General features: G+C 34.8%; 1 protein-coding gene across 1 annotated transcript in view; it reads left to right on the top strand.

Moving 5' to 3' along the window:
* Positions 1-4030: 4030 nt before the first annotated feature.
* LOC128181102 (nodal modulator 1-like) overlaps positions 4031-22021 on the top strand; it is a 33105-nt gene continuing 15114 nt past the window's right edge. The window contains 12 exon segments of the mRNA XM_052849376.1: positions 4031-4352; positions 5231-5316; positions 5491-5695; positions 5948-5982; positions 6220-6420; positions 6640-6790; positions 11251-11377; positions 11703-11788; positions 14711-14714; positions 15812-16016; positions 16835-16970; positions 18149-18249. Of these exon segments, the coding sequence (XP_052705336.1) occupies positions 4277-4352; positions 5231-5316; positions 5491-5695; positions 5948-5982; positions 6220-6420; positions 6640-6790; positions 11251-11377; positions 11703-11788; positions 14711-14714; positions 15812-16016; positions 16835-16970; positions 18149-18249 (1413 nt within the window). The 5' untranslated portion in view covers positions 4031-4276.

Raw genomic sequence — 22021 nt, 5'->3', positions numbered from 1 at the left:
ACTAATTTTAAAGTAAACTAATCTCAACAGCCGGTGTTATGACGAAAAGTGACCCCCAATACATTTAACTTGGTAGCTTAATTCAACAGTTACTCATTGCTCAAAAAAAGGCCAACCATGAAGATAATGCTGTGACATCTTTGACAACGATAATAAATTATTAGTATTAGTAAATTATTAGTCGAAAATGAAAAACATTTTGTACTTTACTGTCCAGTGTATGACAATCTTCGATTTCATTATTGTGATATTTTCAATGATGAATTGTACTTTGGTATTGATCCCATAAAAGAAATTGTTAATCCATGTGATTATAATACAACAAAACGTCTATGTATCTACTTGGATAAATGTTTTATGCAGAGAAAACAGTTCCAGGGACTATGAAGTATTGTATAAAACTGTCTTGCATGCTGTAGCCTTTATGTTACAATTTTCTTTTGTCTGTCCTTTGATTTCATTTTGACTGTATGCGAACATGGTGATGTCAATAAACCATTGAATTGAATTGAATCATAAAATCGTCATTGATATGCTGGTCCCATGCAATATTTGGGTCTGAGTTTGTTTGTTTTGAGTTTGATCTAGTTATACTTCATTAAAAAATCCTGTTATTTTTTTTAAACTGTCACTAATAATCAGTGAAAATAAGATTCAAACTTCCGGCCATGCGCAGGTTCAGCTAAATGTGTACCTTGATCATGCCTACTGATGGGAAGTGGTGCACTCTAGATTAACCCAAGCTATCGAAAAGAACAAAACGTAGACCTAATCAATCTGCACACGAAAATTTCTGAATTCGTTAGCTATGTGTTAACTTTGTCGAAGCTTCAAATTGACTGTATCGTAAATTGTGTTGTACATGACGAAAATAGCATATATTAACATATATGTGATTTATTTGTCTTTTTAAATTATTAAAATTTGATTTTCTTCACGTTCTAAATGGTTTAAACCACATTTTACCATATTGCTCGGTTTATGAATATTGCATGTGAGACAAACAAATCGTTTCAAAGGTTTCAAAGCATTTTTACCATAGTATTTCAACGAAGCGTCACTAAGATCCTAGACTGAAGTCAATTTCAATGAAATCTATTTTTAAACTAAATTCCCCATGCTCTATATTTACGTAATCAACCCTTTGACCTAAATTTGACTTCAGTCTAGGAACTTGGTGATGATTTACATATATGATACCTCATTACGATGCCCAGAACATCCAAATCTAGATTTGGTAAGAATTACTAGTGTATGTCCAACTGAAATATTAATTTACCATTCTTAAGTAAGACAACCAGTTTATTTTTTAGAAATCAGTTGCGTATATATCATACATGTATAATGCTGGATAACTAAAAAACTAGCTGAAGATCGTCGTTTCCTCTTTTAATTTTCTTCGAACCGCAAATAGAAAATTGAAACATCTTATTGTATTTATGCTCCTATTCAATCCAAGCGTTCAGCTACCTATCCTACATCCCACATCCCACAGTTTGGACTGTGCATCAGATATCAAAATTGATACTCATCATTGTCTCTTGTGAGTCCTAGCCAAGGTTACTGTTCTTTTAATGAGGGATCAAGCTCATTATAGCCGTTTAAATGTTATTTTTGATGATGATGTTTGTATGATTTTTATATGGTTATTCTCGATATTGGTGCATCATTTTTCGCTAAAACTGGGTTCTTCTGATTCTACAACCTTTATCCCTGTCCTGTAAAAGGAAACATCATTTAAATTTAGAAAAGTCATTGCTTGAAATGAGATAAATATCTTTAATGTTACTGTCATTTTTAATGGAAATTAAGCTCATTCTAGCTAGCCGTGTAAACGTTCTTTTTGATGAGGATTTTTGTATGATCTTTTATTAATGTCCTTGATATTGGTGTACCACTTTTCGTTTGAACTTAATTTTTTGGTTTCTACGATCTGTATCTCTGGTCTGTAAAAGGAAAAATCATTTTAAATTTAGGAATGCCATTGCGTGAAGAAAAAATATCTTCATTTGCGATCTAACCGGATGTTCACTTGTTCATCCTCTATCAATTAAGATAAGTGTACGGGTCGTTTAGTAAATCTCCATTCAGACTCTAACGGATGCGTGATTTTTGCACAAAATGGAACAAACTGTTCCAGAAAATCCCTGTTAATTAAAATGGTGTGATCGTTAAAATTATGTTGCAGAATGCGGTCTTTAGATGCATTCACTGATAGCTAAAACGAGAGAATAGCAGAGAACTTGAGGAAATTAGGATCGTCGGAGAGTGCGTGCGGAAGGTCCGTTATTTTGATTGGGTAAACATGCAATGTATTAAAATATCCTCTATCTAAAGGCGGATATGAAATAAAACATTAATTGTTGATTAATTAAATGTCTTAGAAAATGAGGATTTAAAGGAGAATTCACGTACCGTTTGTATTGTTATCTTTTCACTGTATCTTAATTTTGTGCCAGGAAACGGAAATGTTGTCAACATTTACATTCCTTTAGACTTGAGATGCGGCTTAATGTTATCCCACAAATGCGTACACTGCTGTAGTAAATCATGCATAGCTAAAGAAAAAGGACATATTGATGATCACTGAACACAATTCATTTTGCACCAGCTTTGCAACTTGAAAAGCCATTCTCGTATCAAAGCTGTTTTAATTGAGTACATGTACCATTTTGCAAAATAATTCAATTCTTTATAATGGTAGAATCTTTGGTTCATTTGAAAGAATATATTACCCACAAACCACTACCCACTCACAGACTCCAACTTAACCATGCCTTGTACAATGGCCTCCCTGGACAAATGAATTCAGCTACTCTTGTCTTGTCTTTGATCTTCATAATAACTCTGAAGAATTTATCAAACAAATTTGTTGCATCGTAAGTTGATGGAATACTTTTAAAACATATATACTAGTACTTGGTTCTGAAAAAAGGACAAACTAAATCATATTTTATGCAATTAGAACCATTTTAGCAAGAGATTGGACTTTGGGTAGTTGAGTCAAACGGCAATGTGATGTAGGCCTGTCTATTTCACTGTAGGCCACTCAGCCATGGCTCTTTGAAATCAACAGGATTTGTCTGGCTTTAGAGCGAGAATAAGCAATCAGTGTGTATTTCGTTTGAAACCAGCGTCACTTTAACTTGTTTTGACGCAAAAAATATGTCGCTACATCCTACTAAAAGTCCAAGGTTTAAATGGTTCTAGCAACTCAGTTCATAGCTTATATAAACCCCTCTGTCGTATCCAAAGTACATGTACATGACCATAAAATGCTATTCTAAAAATGCTATTCTAGTCCGAGACAGTACTGTAGGTAAAGCAGTGACGACTAGCCTTTGTGTGGAGACCAGTGATGAAATTCCTGACCAATATCCTATATTTACATTTTCAAGCCTCTTTCTCTGTGATAACACTACGAATCGATAATGTAACGCATACTAGTAATCCAATACATTTCACCAATGACGCGGTATGCAAGACGGGCTGTGCATAATTATACAATATGAAAATATTTAAAATATTTATATTTCAATTTTTAGTTAAATAGCTAAATATTATATAAATGTATTTATTTATAAATACGAATCTATCATAAATCCCTTCGAGTTTTATTGGATTTGATTACTTCGGCCGTAATTGGTCACCTCGTACAATGTAGCTTAATACTCAAAAATGATTCCGTATTCGTTAAATTATTGCACTTGAAGCCTTATAGTTTCATGAGAAAAGTGATTTCACGTGCTGGTTGTATATTATAGGCGTAGTGAATAAAACAAATCATCTCCATGTTACATGACTGATTCAGATGGGCACGCGCCTAAGGTGAATATTCAAACTTTTAAAAAAAAATAACAATAAAAAGGTTTCATGAAATTCATGAGCCTCGCATATACACGACCATTTCTTGCATGTAAGCCTGTTTATATACAAGGTTCTACATAACAGAACAAAGTGTAACAAAGGTAGACGTGTAAATCGAACTAAACCCTGTCACAGATCACTGATCATGTTCAGCGTAAAAACTTTTATGAATAAGTCGGATGAACCAACTTCCTCATTGTGTACTTTCTCTTTATAACACGGATGTTAGTAGTATATGACCACATGTACTGTATTTTATAACCCCCCTCTGACTAATTCACAGAATGCGGATGTCAACAATATCAACTAACGTCGGAAGATGAACATGTGTGTTGTCGGTGTCTTAACAACACAGTGATTTGAGCATGATCATTTAAATATCCTTGTTCGATAAGCATCGACTTTGAGCATGGGAGGGTCCCCCTCATTTCCACGGGAGCCACTGAGTCCAGAAAAGGTGGTAATCGTCACCGGTGGAAATACAGGTAGGAATTTGGGGGGAGGGGGAAGAGGGGAGTTTCTTCCAACGTCTCGTTTACTGAGCCCAGTATTTATCAAAAGGTTATACACCGTTGTTTACCTTTATAAGGTAAAAATATGGGACATTCCGGGTAAGAATATTTCACCTTTGCCCCCCCCCTTTCCTGCTCTTTAATGGGGTGCCTTACTTTGCGCTAATAAGTGTTCTATAGTGAGCAAATTCATTCATTGACTAACACGAATCGATTCCTATAGTTCCTTGACTGTGAATGCAGAACTAGATCACGCTTAATAATTCAAACTGACACGATTTTGTTTTGCATGTAAATTTAACATAAAACATAAAATATTTCCTATCTTGATTGAATATTATGAATACTATATGTTTAATCCGTCTAAATATCAAAATGTGTATTACAAAGCTCAAGAAAAATGAGTCCAAAAAAATTACAATGTCCAGTTAGTGTTTAGTATTCTAAAGGAGAATATATAATATACTGTTTAGTAGTAACTACTTGTATATCTTTATCAAACCCACATACTTCCTAAATTGCATAATATCAAAACAGGAGCAGCGTTAAGGCAGCGAACAAACATGACAATGTACATAGTCAACCGGTACTTGAAACACCGTCTTGAAGTGTAAGGATTTAAAAAAAAAAATTCTCTCCCTTTCCCTAATACTAGCATATATAACAGATTAAACAACTAAAACGCAGACACATATCAGTATAAGTGACATGACATTATCGTATTTATGTCAAGTTCATTTCATGAGGTCAAGGTGATTTTATTGCAAATGAAGGTGACCCTCCTCGGATGTTCAGAATACATGACATTGTACTATGAGCTCAATGGTAAATTTTAATTTTTATTATTGAAGGCATCGGATATGAGACCGCAAAATGGATCGCGATGATGGGGGCACATGTGATCATTGCGTGTAGAACCAAGGAACGGGCGTTGCATGCAAGTTTTTAATTTTATAAAGCTCACATCAGTTTACTTGTTGGATTAAACATACAGCAAAATTAATCTTTCAAAGAACTGATCCCATTTTTCATTCCGAAATTTCACCATAAAATAATATAAATATCACTTCTGAAGAAAAGACACCACTTTTAATGGTCTCTTACTTTTTAGGCAATTACAAGGATGGAAGCAGATTTCGAGCAGGAGAAACAAAAAGGTACTTCCGGTCTAACATCCGGGGAATTGTCTGTGGAGTTAATGGAGCTGGACCTGTCCTCGCTAAAATCTACACAGAAGTTTATCGAGGAATTCAAGGCATCAGGAAAACCGCTTCACGTTCTTATCTGTAACGCTGGACTGGGGATGCATCCATTAAGTAGGTACATGTGCCAACCGTAACTTCTCGGGTCTTTCCGGAGAAACTCGCTTGTAGGAGAGACCCGAGAAGTTGTGCTTTGGCCTATTTTACCATTTTACGGATGCTCTCGATTTCTTTACTTCTTGATTTCTATTTTAGATGTTTGAAAATATCAAATGACATACTTACAAAATACAAACATGTATAAAGTAGATCTTTTTATATTTGCGTTTATTTATGTTTCAAATTTCCTGAAAATTTCATTTTCAGCTTATACGGAAGACGGAAATGAGTTGATGTTTCAAGTACGTAATACATTTAGTACGGTAATATATTGTCCGTCTGTCCGTCTGTGTATCTCTCTCTCTCTCTCTCTCTTTCTTTCTCTCTCTCAAATAATAAACATTGTTAGATATTATTTTCCCTAGAGCCTAGCTTTCGAATTTTCTTGCTGTTGTTGTTGATAGATATATGAAACTGATAAATATCTGATAGTATCATAGAGCCTCAACTCTGAAACTTTTTTGGGATTTTTTGTGCAGGTGAATTACCTAGCCCACTTTTTGATCATAGTAAAGCTACTGCCTATCATGTACAAAAGTGGGCCGGACTGCCGTATAGTCCTGGTGGCCAGTATGGCTCACAAGTGGACGTCCTTCCATCTAGACCAAATCCAGGCCAGGCAGCAAAACGAGGCTAACTTTGATAGAGCCGATTACTACTATAAATCAAAATTGTATCAAGTAAGTTCTCTCTCTCTCTCTCTCTCTCTCTCTCTCTCTCTCTCTCTCTCTCTCTCTCTCGCGCGCGCGCGCGTTTGTTTCCCGACCCTTTTCCCGACCCTTGTAATCTTCCACGTAACATTGATGAAACTAACACGACACTAAATTGATCAAAATAGATCATTCTAATATTGTCTAAATTGAGGTCTTTATTTTCTATTTTTGTACGTTTCATAACAGGTGATGCAAATGTACAGTTTGAATCAACGGATCAACCAATCAAATGTGACCGTGAACTCGTTACATCCGGGTGTTGTCCACTCCGAGTTCACCCGATCTTTTGAGGATGACTGCACGTGGACATGTACATATAACTGTGCAAAATGCTTTGGTAATATAATTTCGTTTCTGGTCAACTGACTCTAGGCTGAAATATATGCCAATCACATCCTTTTTATCTATTATTTCTGTTTGAATCAAACCATCTTTTCAAGTCAAGGGAGTCTGATCCTTTCAAGTCTGTGAAGAGCGGAACGGACCAGAAAACCTTGAATGACTTCGGAAGATGGAGTCTACCAAAATATTTGTTATCTATACGAATTTTCATCTACTCTAAGTTTAGGTTCTTTTCTTTGCAAGAATAAAAAGGAAACAGTGTAAAAAAAACAAACGTACTAAAAAGTTATAAAATGACTGGTAACCCTTGTCATCAGTTGATGCACATTTAAAATTTGAATGTTGGAAAGAATGGAATGGATGGAGATTGAAAAACATTGGGAAAAAAATAACTGGTTTCATTTAAATGAAAGGACATTCGATTTCTTTAAGAAACTAACAACAAAATCTAAAAAGAAACGCCAAAACGCAATGGTTGACCTGTTAGCAATTTGTTTTTGCGTGACTCTGGTTTGTGTAGCAGGCATCAAGAAAAATGCAAATACTTGCTATCTGATTGTTTATACAAAATTTAACCATTGGTCTAATATTAGAATATTTACAAATAGTCTTGTACAACCCCAGGCATGCAACGGCTTTGTATTCATTAGAACTGAATCACGGCATATTTCTGCGTCTCTAAATCCCAATTGAACACAAAGATTCCGTACTTTCCTCGTAAAGACATTAGTTTATGTCGTATTTAGAAACAGGGACGCGTGCAAACAAATCAAAACCTTATTTGTTAGACTGGTTTCATTCAAACTTTTTTTGCTATAATGAGTGACTTGTGCTTATAAATACTCCCGCAATTCTATTTTATTATATAATATAATTCTATCTTATTAATTTTCTTTAGTTTGGGGTTTTTAGAGCGACGGAAGCAAGGCTTTATTTATCGCAGGTCTGGAATAAAACAATAATTACATCCCCAGATAATATGTCTCTGACTCACGTATAGGTCTTACTCCGTACTACACAGCCACAATGGTATGGAGGGTAATCGTGTTCAAAAATCCAGACATGTAAACTTGTAAATCCGAATATGCAATCGTGTTGATGTGTGAGTCTGAGCATGAATATGTGTAATTCTGATCGTGTAACCTATAAAACTCGGGCATAAACACGTGTAAGATTTGACTCAGTTCCTTCGCATGATGCACATTTTGCAATTTTATTGTTTACATTAGTTAATTAAACCTTCAACTTTGCACACTTTCAATCCGTAGTTTCTGCATTTGTAACCTCAGGCTCGGCAATAGCACATCTGACATGATACAAATTGACAAATGTAAAGTCTACAAGTTTGTCGAATTTTGACATGACCTTATATGGCAACTGCCTTGCTGCGGGAAAAGGCATGCCGTAACCGCCGGACCGGAATGAACGAAAAAAAAAACCATAATATTCAGCTTAACTGTTGCAATAAGCTTTTAATGAACGACACACACCGGTATTATTTTTAGAAAAAAAACTGAGGTATGATTGAAACTGGACCAATTAGGAATAGGTTCATGTAGAATAAAAATCGTTGCCGATGTGACGAATGTGCTAATTTCCGTAATATAATTCTCATGGTATTATAAAAGGAAATGCCTAATATCTTATATCTAATTAATTTAAACTGGAATATAAGTAAATGCGTACTCTTTTCTAGAAATGAGACGGATCAAGAAATCTCCTAAGGGGGTAAATATATTTTGAGCGGCATGGGGTTCGAAGACCGCCGTGAGGTCCCATGTAACTCCATTTCTTCTGAATTCTAAGAATTTTGAGAGTGAATTTTTAACCGGGTTTCCGATTATTGAAATAGTAAAAATTGCAGACGGGCGAGTGGCTGTCAAAAAGATGCCCTTATTGTACCGATAACTCCTCAAACAGTTTTCAAGATAGGAAGTTGTTCTTTTGCAGATCATTTATACATATCAGAAGTATGCAAATTGCTATTTGGATTTTGATTTCTGATAATTTATGAAAAATATCAGCTGTTGAACTTAGTCATTTTTGGGCAAAAACATTGCATATAGAGTACCCCATTTTTACTCTTGTTATTTTTCTGAATTAGTTAGAATAAACGACCTGCAAGGATTTGGTAATTTTTCGCGGAAAATTTTATGCTACTTTACATGTACTTATACTTTTTGTTGTTGTGTAAGTGAAAGATAGATAATAACAAAATCTTCAATAATAATAATTAAAAAACTAGCGCATATTTTTTGTGCGCCGTAAATTGAAGTTTTACTATGGGAGGCACTGTAGCTCAAAGATCGTCCATCTGTATTTTTAGACAGGGAGCTACAGACCTGCAGCTAGTTCACAAGTGACTGTATCATATTATCTCTCCAGAATTTTTTTATCAGCCAACTTAACAAAGTGAGTCTGTATTGAACCGACATTCAGGACGTCATACTCAATCCCGTAATAATTGCTTAAAATAATTTTTAAAAAATGTCAATTTTTACCTGCATGATAGGCTTTTTTCCCTATATATTGCCGACAATGCAAAGAAACATTTCTTGAAATAATTTATACACATTTTAATTTCACGACAGTTAACCTTATCTTTGGAATAATTTATTCTTTTTTTAAAGAGGGTGTCGCTTCTTATGTCTCATATTACCGGGTAATCACAATCTCCAAACCAATGTCTTTAAATAGTTTGTTTATCTTATCGATAACTTTGCAACTCAGCTGACGGACCCCGTGTAATTTTTCGCGTGGGGGGGGGGGGGGTTCTTGTCACAACTTTGTGGTAGCGATAAGGATGCATTTGGAGATATTTTCTTAATTCAGCCGAGGCCTATACTTTAACAATTTGTTGCATGTACTCTAATAACAGTGGCGTCGGAAGCAAATTGAAAGGGGGGGGGGGCTAAACTAATCATGAAAAATATTGACAAGAATTCCCATAATCATGAAAATTCTAATCCGTGGGGGAGGGTACACCAATAACTCCAATCTTACCTGCCCAATCCCCCCCCCCCAAATCATGAAATTCCTAATCCGTGGTGGTGGTGGTGGGTGGGGGGGGGGGTGGGGGTGCTAGTATACCTACTATGACTCTAATTTTCAATATCACTATTAATATTTCATTCTCTTTAAGGTCTTTTATGGAACAATTTTGTTTGTTGCGAGGAAAAAGTAGGGGGGGGGGGGGTTGAATCCTCCCTGTTGCTATGTTCCTAATGGTTAGGTCTAACTTGGCAAAAAAGTGGTGGGGGGGCATAGTCCCCCCCCCCCAGCCCCCCCCCTCCCGGTTCAGGCGCCTATGAATAAAAATGCGTATATATCTTTATACACGTGTATTCAAACAAAGTCATTGAATGTAATTTTTTTCAGTTCTAAGAGGATATCTGAAGCCGATCGAATTCTTTACTCGCATCTTTTATACATTCTCTTGATAAAATGTACACCAATCTCATGATTTAATTTTCCGAAAAATAATACTCTATGAAATGTTTTTATCCAGAGATAATATGATTATAGGCTAATACCTAATATTTTTATATTTATTTATTCCGTCCCTATTCCGGCGATTACGGCATGCCTTTACCTGCAGCTAGCCTTTTTCTATCAGTGACGTCACGGTTTCCATATAAGGTCATGTCAAAATTCGACAAACTTGTAGACTTTACATTTGTCAATTTGTATCATGTCAGATGTGCTATTGCCGAGCCTGAAGTTACAAATGCAGAAACTACGGATTGAAAGTGTGCAAAGTTGAAGGTTTAATTAACTAATGTAAACAATAAAGTTGCAAAATGTGCATCATGCGAAGGAACTGAGTCAAATCTTACACGTGTTTATGCCCGAGTTTTATAGGTTACACGATCAGAATTACACATATTCATGCTCAGGCTCACACATCAACACGATTGCATATTCGGATTTACAAGTTTACATGTCTGGATTTTTGAACACGATTACCCTCCATACAATGGACACTTTTACTTTACTGTTAACAATTTTGAGTACTATTTTGAAACGATGCATAACGTTTGGTTTCCTCGCACGAATTTAGATCGAACCTGGGGCCCAAAGGTGTGGTGGTAAACAATGGAAGCTGCTCACATAATCAGGAGCACAGTGACGATCTAGATGTTATATCAAAAATGTTTCTCTTGGAACAAAAAAGAAATAAATGTTGCAAGAATTTTAAACCATATATATTTTCTATTTTAAAGAATTGAAGTGCGTTATTTATATGTAAACGATTTACACGTAAGTTACCTGAACCAATCTGCTAAAGACCTTGAAATATTTGTATACGATTTACTATAAAAAAATTTTGGCAACGATTGAGAACTTCGAGTAAGGAAACAGTGGCTACGACAAATTAAGTTCTCGGCAGTAAATGTCGCGAAGTTTTCATGATTCTCTTTTCTACCTCGTAGTCTTAAATATTTTCTTCCTCAGGGGTGTCCATTTCGCCATACAAGGGTGCTATTACCAGTATAGACGTCGCGGTGAACAGTAAACACAGTGGGGTGAGGGACGTTTACTTCGATAAGTGTGCTCCAGCCAACCCTTCACCAGAGGCGACGTAAGTCCTCGTTCTATAAATAACCGTAAATGCTTTTCATGCCGATATTGTAGATATTAACTCTTTTTATAATACATTATTATATATTAACACAAATATCAAACAACCAACTTTGTTCTTAAGGACAAAATAGATGCCGTCTTCGCTAGCCAAGTGTCCGGTTCGTTTTTCTCATCTCATCATGACGCCTGGCTAGCGAAGATTAATATATGCATGCAAATTGTATACTTGATAGTTAAAACAACTGTCACTTCAGTTTGTATACTTGAAGTTAAAAGCATGGCTGCTTATATAACTTAATAATGAACTTTTTGTTATTTTGCAGAAATGTGGAGAAACAGGAACAACTTTGGAAGTTTAGTTTAGACTGCCTTAAAGATTATATTACAGAGGAGGACTTGAATAACTTAGGTGCAAAAACTTAGCGAAGTTCCGCCAAACAAACAAATCTTTGTATAATATGTTTTACGGTGTGACCGTTGGGGCGAGCGCAGAAGGAGTCACACATAGATCTGTCATCATTGTTAAATGCAACCCGTGGACTTAACCAAACCAAAAAACTTTGGCTTTGTCTCGGAAAACTTTTACCACCGCAAGGAACCGGAAGATATCAAACTTTTATTCCAATGGTCCCTTACTAGGTTTATACACTTAAACAAAAAACTACCACTGAGCATTAATAAAATGTTAAACAGACTTATTAGAATATTTTGATAAACACAAAGCCAGTTTTTTTTTGTTTTTTTTTATCTCTTCTTTACCTTTTAATAATGATCATTAAAATCAATAAATTGTGTGTCTGTGTTATTTCTCATTTTGTTCCTTGCTGTTACCGGTGTTTTAATTTTCCTCTGTGACATCAATTTTGTTTTTAATCTTTTTAATTTTTGTACGCTATATAAGCGTTGTAGACATGTACCCTCCCCCTTTTTTTAGTGTGTGATATCCAATATAATTGAAAGGTTTGACCACATATGCAACTATAACAAATACATGTAGATATTTTAACAGTTTCATTTTTTTCTTTTATTTATTCATTACAAAATAACGTGGCTACACGTAGATCTAATAATGATTAGACTTTTCTTTTATAATAATTTTTTGTCACCTACCTAACGTATACAATGATTGGATCAATGTGACAATAAAATAAGCATGGAACTTGCATGTGTACTTACTGAGCAAAAAAAATCATCAAAACAAAACTAATCAGCCAAAGAGTCCCCGTTAATAGTGAGCGCAGTATCAGTATTAACGGTGACTCCCTACTGTGTACTTCCTACACGTTACATTCAGTACAGATGCTTGATCCACCTCTAAATGAATCGCGGGAATATAAAACACGAGATCAATGTGACGTCATACTTAACTTTTTGCGCTCGACAGTTTTCGTAAATTGTCGGACAAATTCGGGGAAGGAAATGACGTCATAGGTACAGTTTTTACGTAAGCATATGTGTTGTTTACTTTAAATGTTTTTTAAAAGGATTTTTTATTGTTAAATGAAAATGATGTATGCGATTTACAGGTAAGAATTTTCCTTAGAAACGCTTCCTGTTCCGCCAAGTTGCTATGCACCGCAAAGGATCACTGGGATAGTAGAACGTTTTCACGTGGCCTCATAAAATTTTCTTTGAACAATGTGCAGATTTCAACTCGAATTTCCTCCGTTCGTACACGTTGTCTATGGAGCTCGCTACGCGAGCGGCGCTTCGCGCCGCCTCGCTGCGCTCGCTATTATATATTGCTTGTTGACATTAAGTGTTTGCGCATCCTTCGTTCTTGAAATTTTTATGTTTAAATAAATTGTTATATTTTTTAGAAAATGCATCAATCTTTTGTCTGTTTTCTGGCTTAGTCATACATAGTTGAGGAATTGTTAAAGAGGATCATGACGTTGCAGTGTAATCTTATTTTGATACATCATCATTAAGATGTCCTCTACAACATGTATTTTTTGCGGTAACTTTCTTGCATTGCAAGAGTGCTATTTTAATATGGTTTATCCCCTTCTCTGGCATTATGATTTTGAGCTCACCTAAGCCGAAGGCTCAAGTGAGTTTTTCTGATCAAAATTTGACCGTTGTTTGTCGTCGTCGTCACTGAGCCAATTTCAACTAAACTTGGCACAAAGCATTATTGGGTGAAGAGGATATAAGACTGTTCAAATGAAGGGACATTGCCTTCTTTAAAGGGGAGATAATTTAGAGTTATTGAAAATTTGTTAGTATATTTCGAAATCTTCTCAAAAACCATTTTACAAGGAAAGCTGAAACTTCTGTGGAGGCATCCTCAATTAGTGTAAACTCAAGTTTGTTCAAATCGTGATCCCTGGGAGTAAGGTAGGGCCACAATGGAGGCTCGAATTGCTTCATGAAAAAATATATAGAAAAATATTTAAAGATCTTCTCAAAACCCTGTAGGCGAGCCAAGCAGTAACTTATTGGAAGCATATTCAGGTAGACGTGTAGATTCAAGTCTGTACAAGTCATGATCCCCGGGGATAGGATGAGGCTACAATGGGAGGGGGAGGGTCACATTTTTATATAGGAATTTATTCAAATAATCTTTTGAAAACCTTATAATCAAAAACCAATTAAATGGCCTAAAAAGCTGTAACCTGTTTGGAAGCATCCTCAGGTAGTGTTGATTCAAGTTTGTTTGAATCATGATCCACGGAGGTAGGGTAAGGCCAAAATGGGGAAGGGGGGGGGGTTACATGGGAATACATAGTGAAAAATCTGTAAAGAAATCTTCACAAAATCAATTGGCCAGAAAAGTTATAATTGTGTGGAAGCATTACCGGGTGAGGTAGATTCAAGTTTGTTCATATCATGATCCACGGGGGTAGGGTATGCCACGGAAAGGGGAAAGGTAGAATCTTTACTCAGGAATATAAAGAAAATCCTGTGTAAATATTCTACCTTTTATTCTAAAAAAAAGAGTCGGCCAGAAAAGATGTATCTTGAATGGAAGCATCTTCAGTAAGGTAAATTCAAATTTGTTTAAATCGTGTTCTCTGGGGGTATGGTGGGATCACAATGGGGGGGGGGGGGGGGCAAATTTCACATAGGAATAAATAGAGAAAAATCTTCTTCTCTAAAACCAATTGGCCAGAAAAGCTTTAACATGTGTGGAAGCATCCTCAGGTAGTGTGGATTCAAGTTTGTTAGAATCATGATCCCCGGGGGGTAGGGTAGTGTCATAAGGGGGATTTTTACATACGAATATATAGAGGAAATTTTTTTTCCCAAAAATCAATTGGTAAGAAAAGCTGTAAATTGTGTGGAAGCATCATCAGGTAATGTAGATTCAAGTCTGTTCGAATCATAGTAGGGTAGGGTAAGGACATGCACTTATGATATTGTGCATCTACATTTCTTAAATTAAAAAAAAAAATCACAAATTCACCCGACTTACGTACATGTACATGTACTTTGAATTAGGAAATTTTACATAATACAACTTATCAGAATACGACAGATTACTAAGATTTTAACATTGTATTTTTTGTTACACACACAAGAACCACTACTTTTTCACGGAGAAGATGTGAGTCGACAACAGTTGGCTATCCGGGTTTAAAAATATCCGAGCTGGATTCGGATGACGTAATGTTCAACACTTTGATATATAAACTACAATAAACTATTTCTTTCAAAAACCACACTTACTAAGAGAGTGCCAAAAGATATAATATCATATTTCTTATACTTAGAAAATGATATATACTTACCTAAAGATAATAAAATACCTAAATAAAATTAAAATACTTCTATATGTCCGTAATTAGTTTACATAATATGCTAATATTAATATTTTATCACTTTAAGTTCTGAGCAAAGAATTCTTTTATACAAAGGACTTCTAGGGGAAATCCATCCATCAGTAAACATGGTAAAACACAACCAATAGCTTTCCTCATTGAAGCACACCTTCAAAACTGACCACAAATCAGTATATTAGGTAACTACGTGGATGATTTTGAAATGACAAAGAAGCCAAAATATATCGTACATTTTCTACTTGTCAATATCAATAACAAACTGTATTAACTGCTAAGATTTATTAAATAAATAACAAGCCTCATACTGCTACAAAGTTAGTCTAATTATTTATTCCCTTATTTTATCACATCTTGTTTACCCCAAGAATCTCGGTCGAACCCGTTTATGAGGATTACTCTTTAGGTATTTTAAGAAAATCGGACTGCGACAGTTCCTTTGATGGTTTAGCGTGTGGAAGAGTACATGTATACACATATATCCGTAGAACTTTTCTGACTGAATTTGCTGCTGCTGGGAAAGTACTTGTTAATGAGATATAAAAAAAATGTCATGCTAGGGTTTTGAGAGATGTTAATTTAATTTTTTACCTGGATATTTTTAAATAAAGTTATATACTATTCCGGAACATTGTTTTTTTTACTTTTAGGTTTTAGGTTGTAAATGTTATATCCGGTAAAGACACACGCACTGACGCAGGGTCGGGTTGTGTGTGCATCGTCATGTTTTCTTTCCAAACTATTTATACCGTAGTCTTTTTTCTGCAACTAATCAATAATGTAAACTCAGATGGAGTTTTGGGCTGCGGGGGGTTCGTAAAGTCTGACGTAGACATCAATTTCTCATTAGTTGAGGTAGGTGAAGAACCGTGAAGTGAAGTCGGTGTTTGATGAGTTCGAATTTTCTCATTCTCTTGAATTTACATGACATATCAAAGCAGAACGAAATGTTTCTTATCTATTCTTGCTGTGCATAGTGCAGTCAATTCCAGATATTTCATTGAAATCCGCCTGCAACAATCTCGGATTAATTATCAGATCAAAAGAAGTAACCCCATGTTGACATAAGAGTCGGCAATTGTATTAATTATATTCGTTGTAAATTGACAGCAAACAGGAAAATTCTACCAGTGAGTCTTGCAAAAAAAAGAGGAAAGCGACAGGATAGCAACATGTTTTCTCAATTTTCTCTAATTTGCTATCCAAGTATAATTACCTGTACACTCAAGATATCAACTCTGTGATGTTAGAACCATTTTAACAAGAGCTTGGACTTTGGGTAGTTGGTGTCAAACTGCAATGTGACGTAGGCCTGTCTATTTCACTGCAGGCCACTCGGCCATTTCTCTTTGAAATTAACACGATTTAACACGAGCTGAGACTACTCAATCGGTGTATATTTTACCTGAAGCCAGCGTCATTTTTAACTTGTTTGACGCAAGAAATAGAGAGTTACGTCCTACTGTAAGTCCAAGGCCTGGTTAAAATGGTTCTATTTTATCAATTCATTGCATTTTTATTCCCCTACAGTTATCCTTCAAATTCATTTTAATTCCATTTCTGCACATCTTGATCTTAAACAGTGGCCATTGACACATGTAATTTCATGTGACATCATTTTTTTCAGATTGAAACTTGATTTTTAAGTTGAAGTGTACAATGGTTTCTTTCAGGTGAAGCTGTACACAACACATGGCAGCATTAAGTACCAGACAGACTGTGCCCCCAACACCGGCTATTATCTGATTCCTCTGTATGAGAAGGCTGATTTTATTCTTAAAGTAGAACCCCCTAAAGGATGGAGCTTTGGTATGTGACAAATGATGTAGACCTAGTATGTGCACAAAATTAAAAAGTCTTATCTGGCAAATGTGCAACATTTAGACATTCCAAAAAAGATTAAGAAAATTCAGAGAATATACAAATTAATTCTGTGTATGAGATGCTGGTTCAGTCTAAGTAAATTCATGTAGGCACATTGTCTGTACAGCTACATTTCTGTTTATGTCAAAATTTATTGGCACAAAGCCTTACTTTGATTATTAGAGAGGTTTAGCAGACCAATGGGTACACGTACTTGAACATTTAGGTTACAAGTAGAACTATGCGTACCAGTTCATATAAGTTTTCTTGTTTAGCTGCAGTTGTAACGTGTTCTTGTATGTGTAAATGTTATAATGTAATTCTAGATATTCTCTCGTACTAATCTGAGAATTTTAGTCGCAGTCGAAAATAAAGATTGCTGCATGTGTTAATTTTTCATAAATCATTGTTTATATATGTTTATTTTATTTATCACAGATGAATAAAACAACATAGCCATTGCATAATTTGGAGGAAGAGATCTGTGTATTAAAACTCCAATAACGTATTAAATTTTAATGAAAATTGATGTTTGTTGATATAAGTATTCGCATTAAATATTCAGGCTTAAGAAAAATAAACATATTTGTTTAAATAAATAGCTAACAGGGAAACAGAAGCTACAAGTTCGACCTTATGGGTACTTTGCAATTTACATATATATTCATTCGGGTACATATGTGTAGAAATTCATCAGTGCACAAACTGATGAAGTAATGCACATGTTTTCCTTTCTACACGTACCCGTACACGGTTTGCCAAACCTTTCTTTTGACTTATTGAAAAATTACTCTGCAACTGATGTTATCACGTTTGCATCAGAAAAATTCCAAACATCCTCATCATCCCCATAAAGTGATTTAGCGGGGGGTTTGTTTACAGGCTGATGCAAGTAAAGGAATAAACTCAATAGTAATATTTTTTAAAGAATGGTATTGCTTTTGTGTGTACAACTAATTTTGCAAGTTTTTATACAATTACAGTAGGTTATTGTTTTGTTATAATTATTGATGCATATTACTTATCATATCAATAGCTTTTCTTGACATTATCACCTTTTTAGCCTGTCTTATTTTACTTGTTTTCATACAGTGTTCATGTCATTGTGTTTTTCGCTTTTTCAGATCCAGATAGTTACGACCTGAAGGTGGACGGGGAGACGGACAAATGCAGTCGCGGGGAGGATATCAACTTTCGATTCACCGGATTCACTGTGTCCGGGAAGGTACATACTTCTTTCTTGGTTCTTTGTTCTTTATACAGTTGACACTGTATATTCTTAATTAAACGCGAAGAATTAATATCCTCATAAAATTATGAGATGCAGTCCATGCAGATTTTAAATTCTCACTTTTATTTTTTCAGAGTTTTGAACTACAGGAAATTATAACAAAAAATTAGTACTCATGATTTTATAAATTTGTGATTTTATATGACACAGTGAAATCGCATAATTAATTACTCCCGTAAAATAAGGAATTTACAGTACATTGGCATGTAAATAATCATTGTTTACAATAGAATACAGTTATTGGTCATAGACATGTCAAGGAATTGTAAAGAAATCAAAGCCTTTTACGGTTGATCCCAATGGATGGGTTTTGCATGTTGACAAACGAGACAATTGATAATTTACGTTAACCTCCAGTGGTGAAAAAGAGGTAGATTAAGAACCCAAAATAAGTAGCAATGTGCGCTGCCTCTTTTGCATAGATTTGAAATCACGTATATATGTAGATAGAGTGGCATGCATTTACTACCAAATCGTTGAAGCTTTTTTGGAGGAAAAAATTCTTTGTGTGCAGAGACATTCACAATTACCATTGTTCTGTAAAAAGTTGCCAAAATTGAACAAATAAGGGAAGTAAGAGCTAGTAGTTAATCGTATAATTAACACAAACTGTACAGTGTTGCAGTAAAATGCAAGTCAAGTTTACTTTTATGGCAAGTTAAAAGATGTATTCAGTCATCACTAAAGTCACATGTGGAATAGCTATAAAGCTAATTCCTTTTTGTTTGCAAGGATATCGACATGTCTTGAAATTAATGTAATTACTGGAAGTGGCGTCATTTATTGTTCAATGAAAAAAAACATGCTTGAAATCTTTTATTTTTTATCAGACTTAAAAATATACAGTACTTTGTGGTAACGAACCTCTGTTGGATAATAACATTTCAGTTGTAACTTCAATCTCCATGTTAAAAAAATTAAGAATTGTTTTTGTTTTAATTCTGAAACCTATAATAATAATCACTGTCAATTGCATTACAGTCTAAGCAAATCTAATCCTGCAAGTCATATCTGTTGACATAAGAATGATCCAATATATTGACAGCACAAATATTTAATTCATCTTCGACAAATATTTACGTCATCTTTGATGGATTGATTAAAAAAATAATTAAAAACTAACTGTAGAAACTTATTTGTCATCTGTGTTTGCTCCAATGATCAAAGTGTTGGAAATTAACAAGATAATTGTGATTAATACTTTATAATATTGAAGGAAAAATTTATATTGTGCATCTTGTGTATGACTGTAGTTCATATTTTATAATATGACTTTGTATTACAGTGTAATTAGTAAAAATTGTAATAAATGGGGGAAAAAGGAATAAAAGTAGATATTTTGAAAAATGGGGTATATTGAAATTGTCCTTATAACATGTAGTTGGATATGTTGTAGACTGTTAGTGTTTGAAACTCAATAAACCAAAATAATCTTGTATAATGACACAAGACTTGTATATAAGACATAAGACTTGGTACAAAGGTTTGCTTTTAGGTGGCTCACTACACCGTGAAATATTGTCTCAGATCAGCAGAAAATTACTTGATATGATAGATATCAAAATGGATAAGAAGTATTTAAGTATGATAGGCAAAAAATGTGTAATTTTGGATGAAAAATTACTTTTTTAAAAAATTTAATTCAGTTTACATTTTGAAAAAAAGGTCCAGGCGGATTCGAACTCATTATCTGCAGTTCAGAAGCCCAATACTTTAACCACTGAGCTACGACAATATACAACCAAAGGGAACGATATAAACAGTTTAACAAAACATTTAAATTGCCATCTTGTGACGTAGTGTCTTAAAGTGAGGTACCTTAAGGAGGAAATGACATCTATAGATTTAGTGATCACAAGGCCAAGTGTCAAATTACAATGGACATCACCCCCAGACCTTGTGTTAATGACTCAATGGTTTTCTTAAAAGTTCTATTACACAATTTGTTCTGAATAACAAAGGACCATTTATTTTGAAGTCTTTGGCGTTTTGAATCTAGGTGGTTTGGGACATTGATTTAGATGTGAGGGCTGAGGAATCCCCCCCCCCCCCTTCCCCTTTTCACACTGCTACTGTCAAAGTAGATCTCTCTCATCCTCACTTTTATGGCTAAATAGACTGTTGGATCTGACATTGATGTATAGACTGATCCCCTTTCTCTCTCGATCCATCTCCCAGAGTGATTAAAACCAAGGTTGATTTTCAGAGAGAAAAGTGTCTTATTTGTGAAGGAGAATTCTTCTCCATGTTCCCTTGGCCTTTGTTATTAGATACAGACACAAACAACTTGTTTTTCTTTGGCTTTCCTTAAATACCAAATTAAAGTCTGCCAAACTTCTGTCTAGTTGTTATGATAAACAAGGCCAGAGTCAATCTCAAGCTCCATGTTCGTTTCCTGAATGGCCCTCTAGTTACATTGACTTGTAACCGAATCGTCTCAATGTATGAACAGTGGAGATAAACAATATTAAAGTCTCTTCTATCATGTGGTTGGTCCTTTAATGATCAGGACTGTCATAATGTAAATAGACATGATTACTTTCATGAAGGCTTTGAAATTAAAAAAAAAATGAACAGATTTCTTGGCATTTTCCTGAAGCCTGAGAAGTCTGAATTAAGTCATCAAATTACAGTACATTGCTCGACGCTGTTGTACCGGTAAATGAGATATGATCATGACAATTGTAGTCGGAGGTAGTAAAGACTTACATTGTATATCTATACAAGGTGAATTTGGAAACTAGCTTAGATGGCTGTAAATTTTATAGATGAGCTTATTGTTTTTTAAAGTATGCCATTTGCCATCAATAAATTACATTGGAGCTAAAATAGCTAATTACATCGTGAAAATTATCAAAATAGTTTATTACCAAGTCCTGTAGCATACTGACATAAGTGATAACTATGAAAATCTGAAAACTTTTGTATACCTGAAACTCTAAGGTGATATGAGACACTTCCATATTGTAATGTACTTCTGTTCGTACAATGTACGTTGGTAGCCAAAATTTTCCTATTTCGTGGGGACATAATTTCGTTGGTAATTTAATCAGGATAATTTTAATATACATTAAACAAATTATTGTATACACATCCATGGGGATGTAATTCGTGGGGAAGAGCTGCCAACGAAAGCCACAAGCATTGGTCCTCAACAAACGATGATGATTCCTTAATGTTGTATAATTTGAAAATTCTGAACTTGTGAAAGTATTTTAATTATATATTCTTTTATCCACATTAGTACATGTATCAACAAGTGTCCCATACCACCTTAAGGTCAGACGACACGTTCCTCAATTTTAGATAACTTTTTCCAGGAATTTGTTAATGGTTTACTACTACTTTGACAAGCTTTCTTGCAAACAATTAGGGTACCTTACCAGGCATTTTTGCAAAATACTAGAGTGTGCAATTTCCTATATAATCTTCTTGAAAATACACTTGAATTGCTGATATAAAAATAAATACATCTTCAGCACAGCGAAATTCACTATATTAGAAATATATCTCCGCCGGGGCGAGGCTTTGAACTCACAACCTCTAGAACCTATACACTTCTGACAGTGTGCGGCCATGGTTCCAACCACTCGACCATCTAGACACGTACCTAGATTCTAGTAAATTTTGAACATTTTTAAAGTAATTATAAAATTAATATTTTTTATTGGAACTCTTTATTACGAGGAGGTAGAAAAAAGATTCT

Source organism: Crassostrea angulata, chromosome 1 (genome assembly GCF_025612915.1).
Source record: "Crassostrea angulata isolate pt1a10 chromosome 1, ASM2561291v2, whole genome shotgun sequence".
NCBI classification, from domain to species: Eukaryota; Metazoa; Mollusca; class Bivalvia; order Ostreida; family Ostreidae; genus Magallana; species Magallana angulata.
The sequence above is the reverse complement of the archived record's forward strand: the minus strand, read 5'-3'. Positions and strand labels throughout refer to the sequence as shown.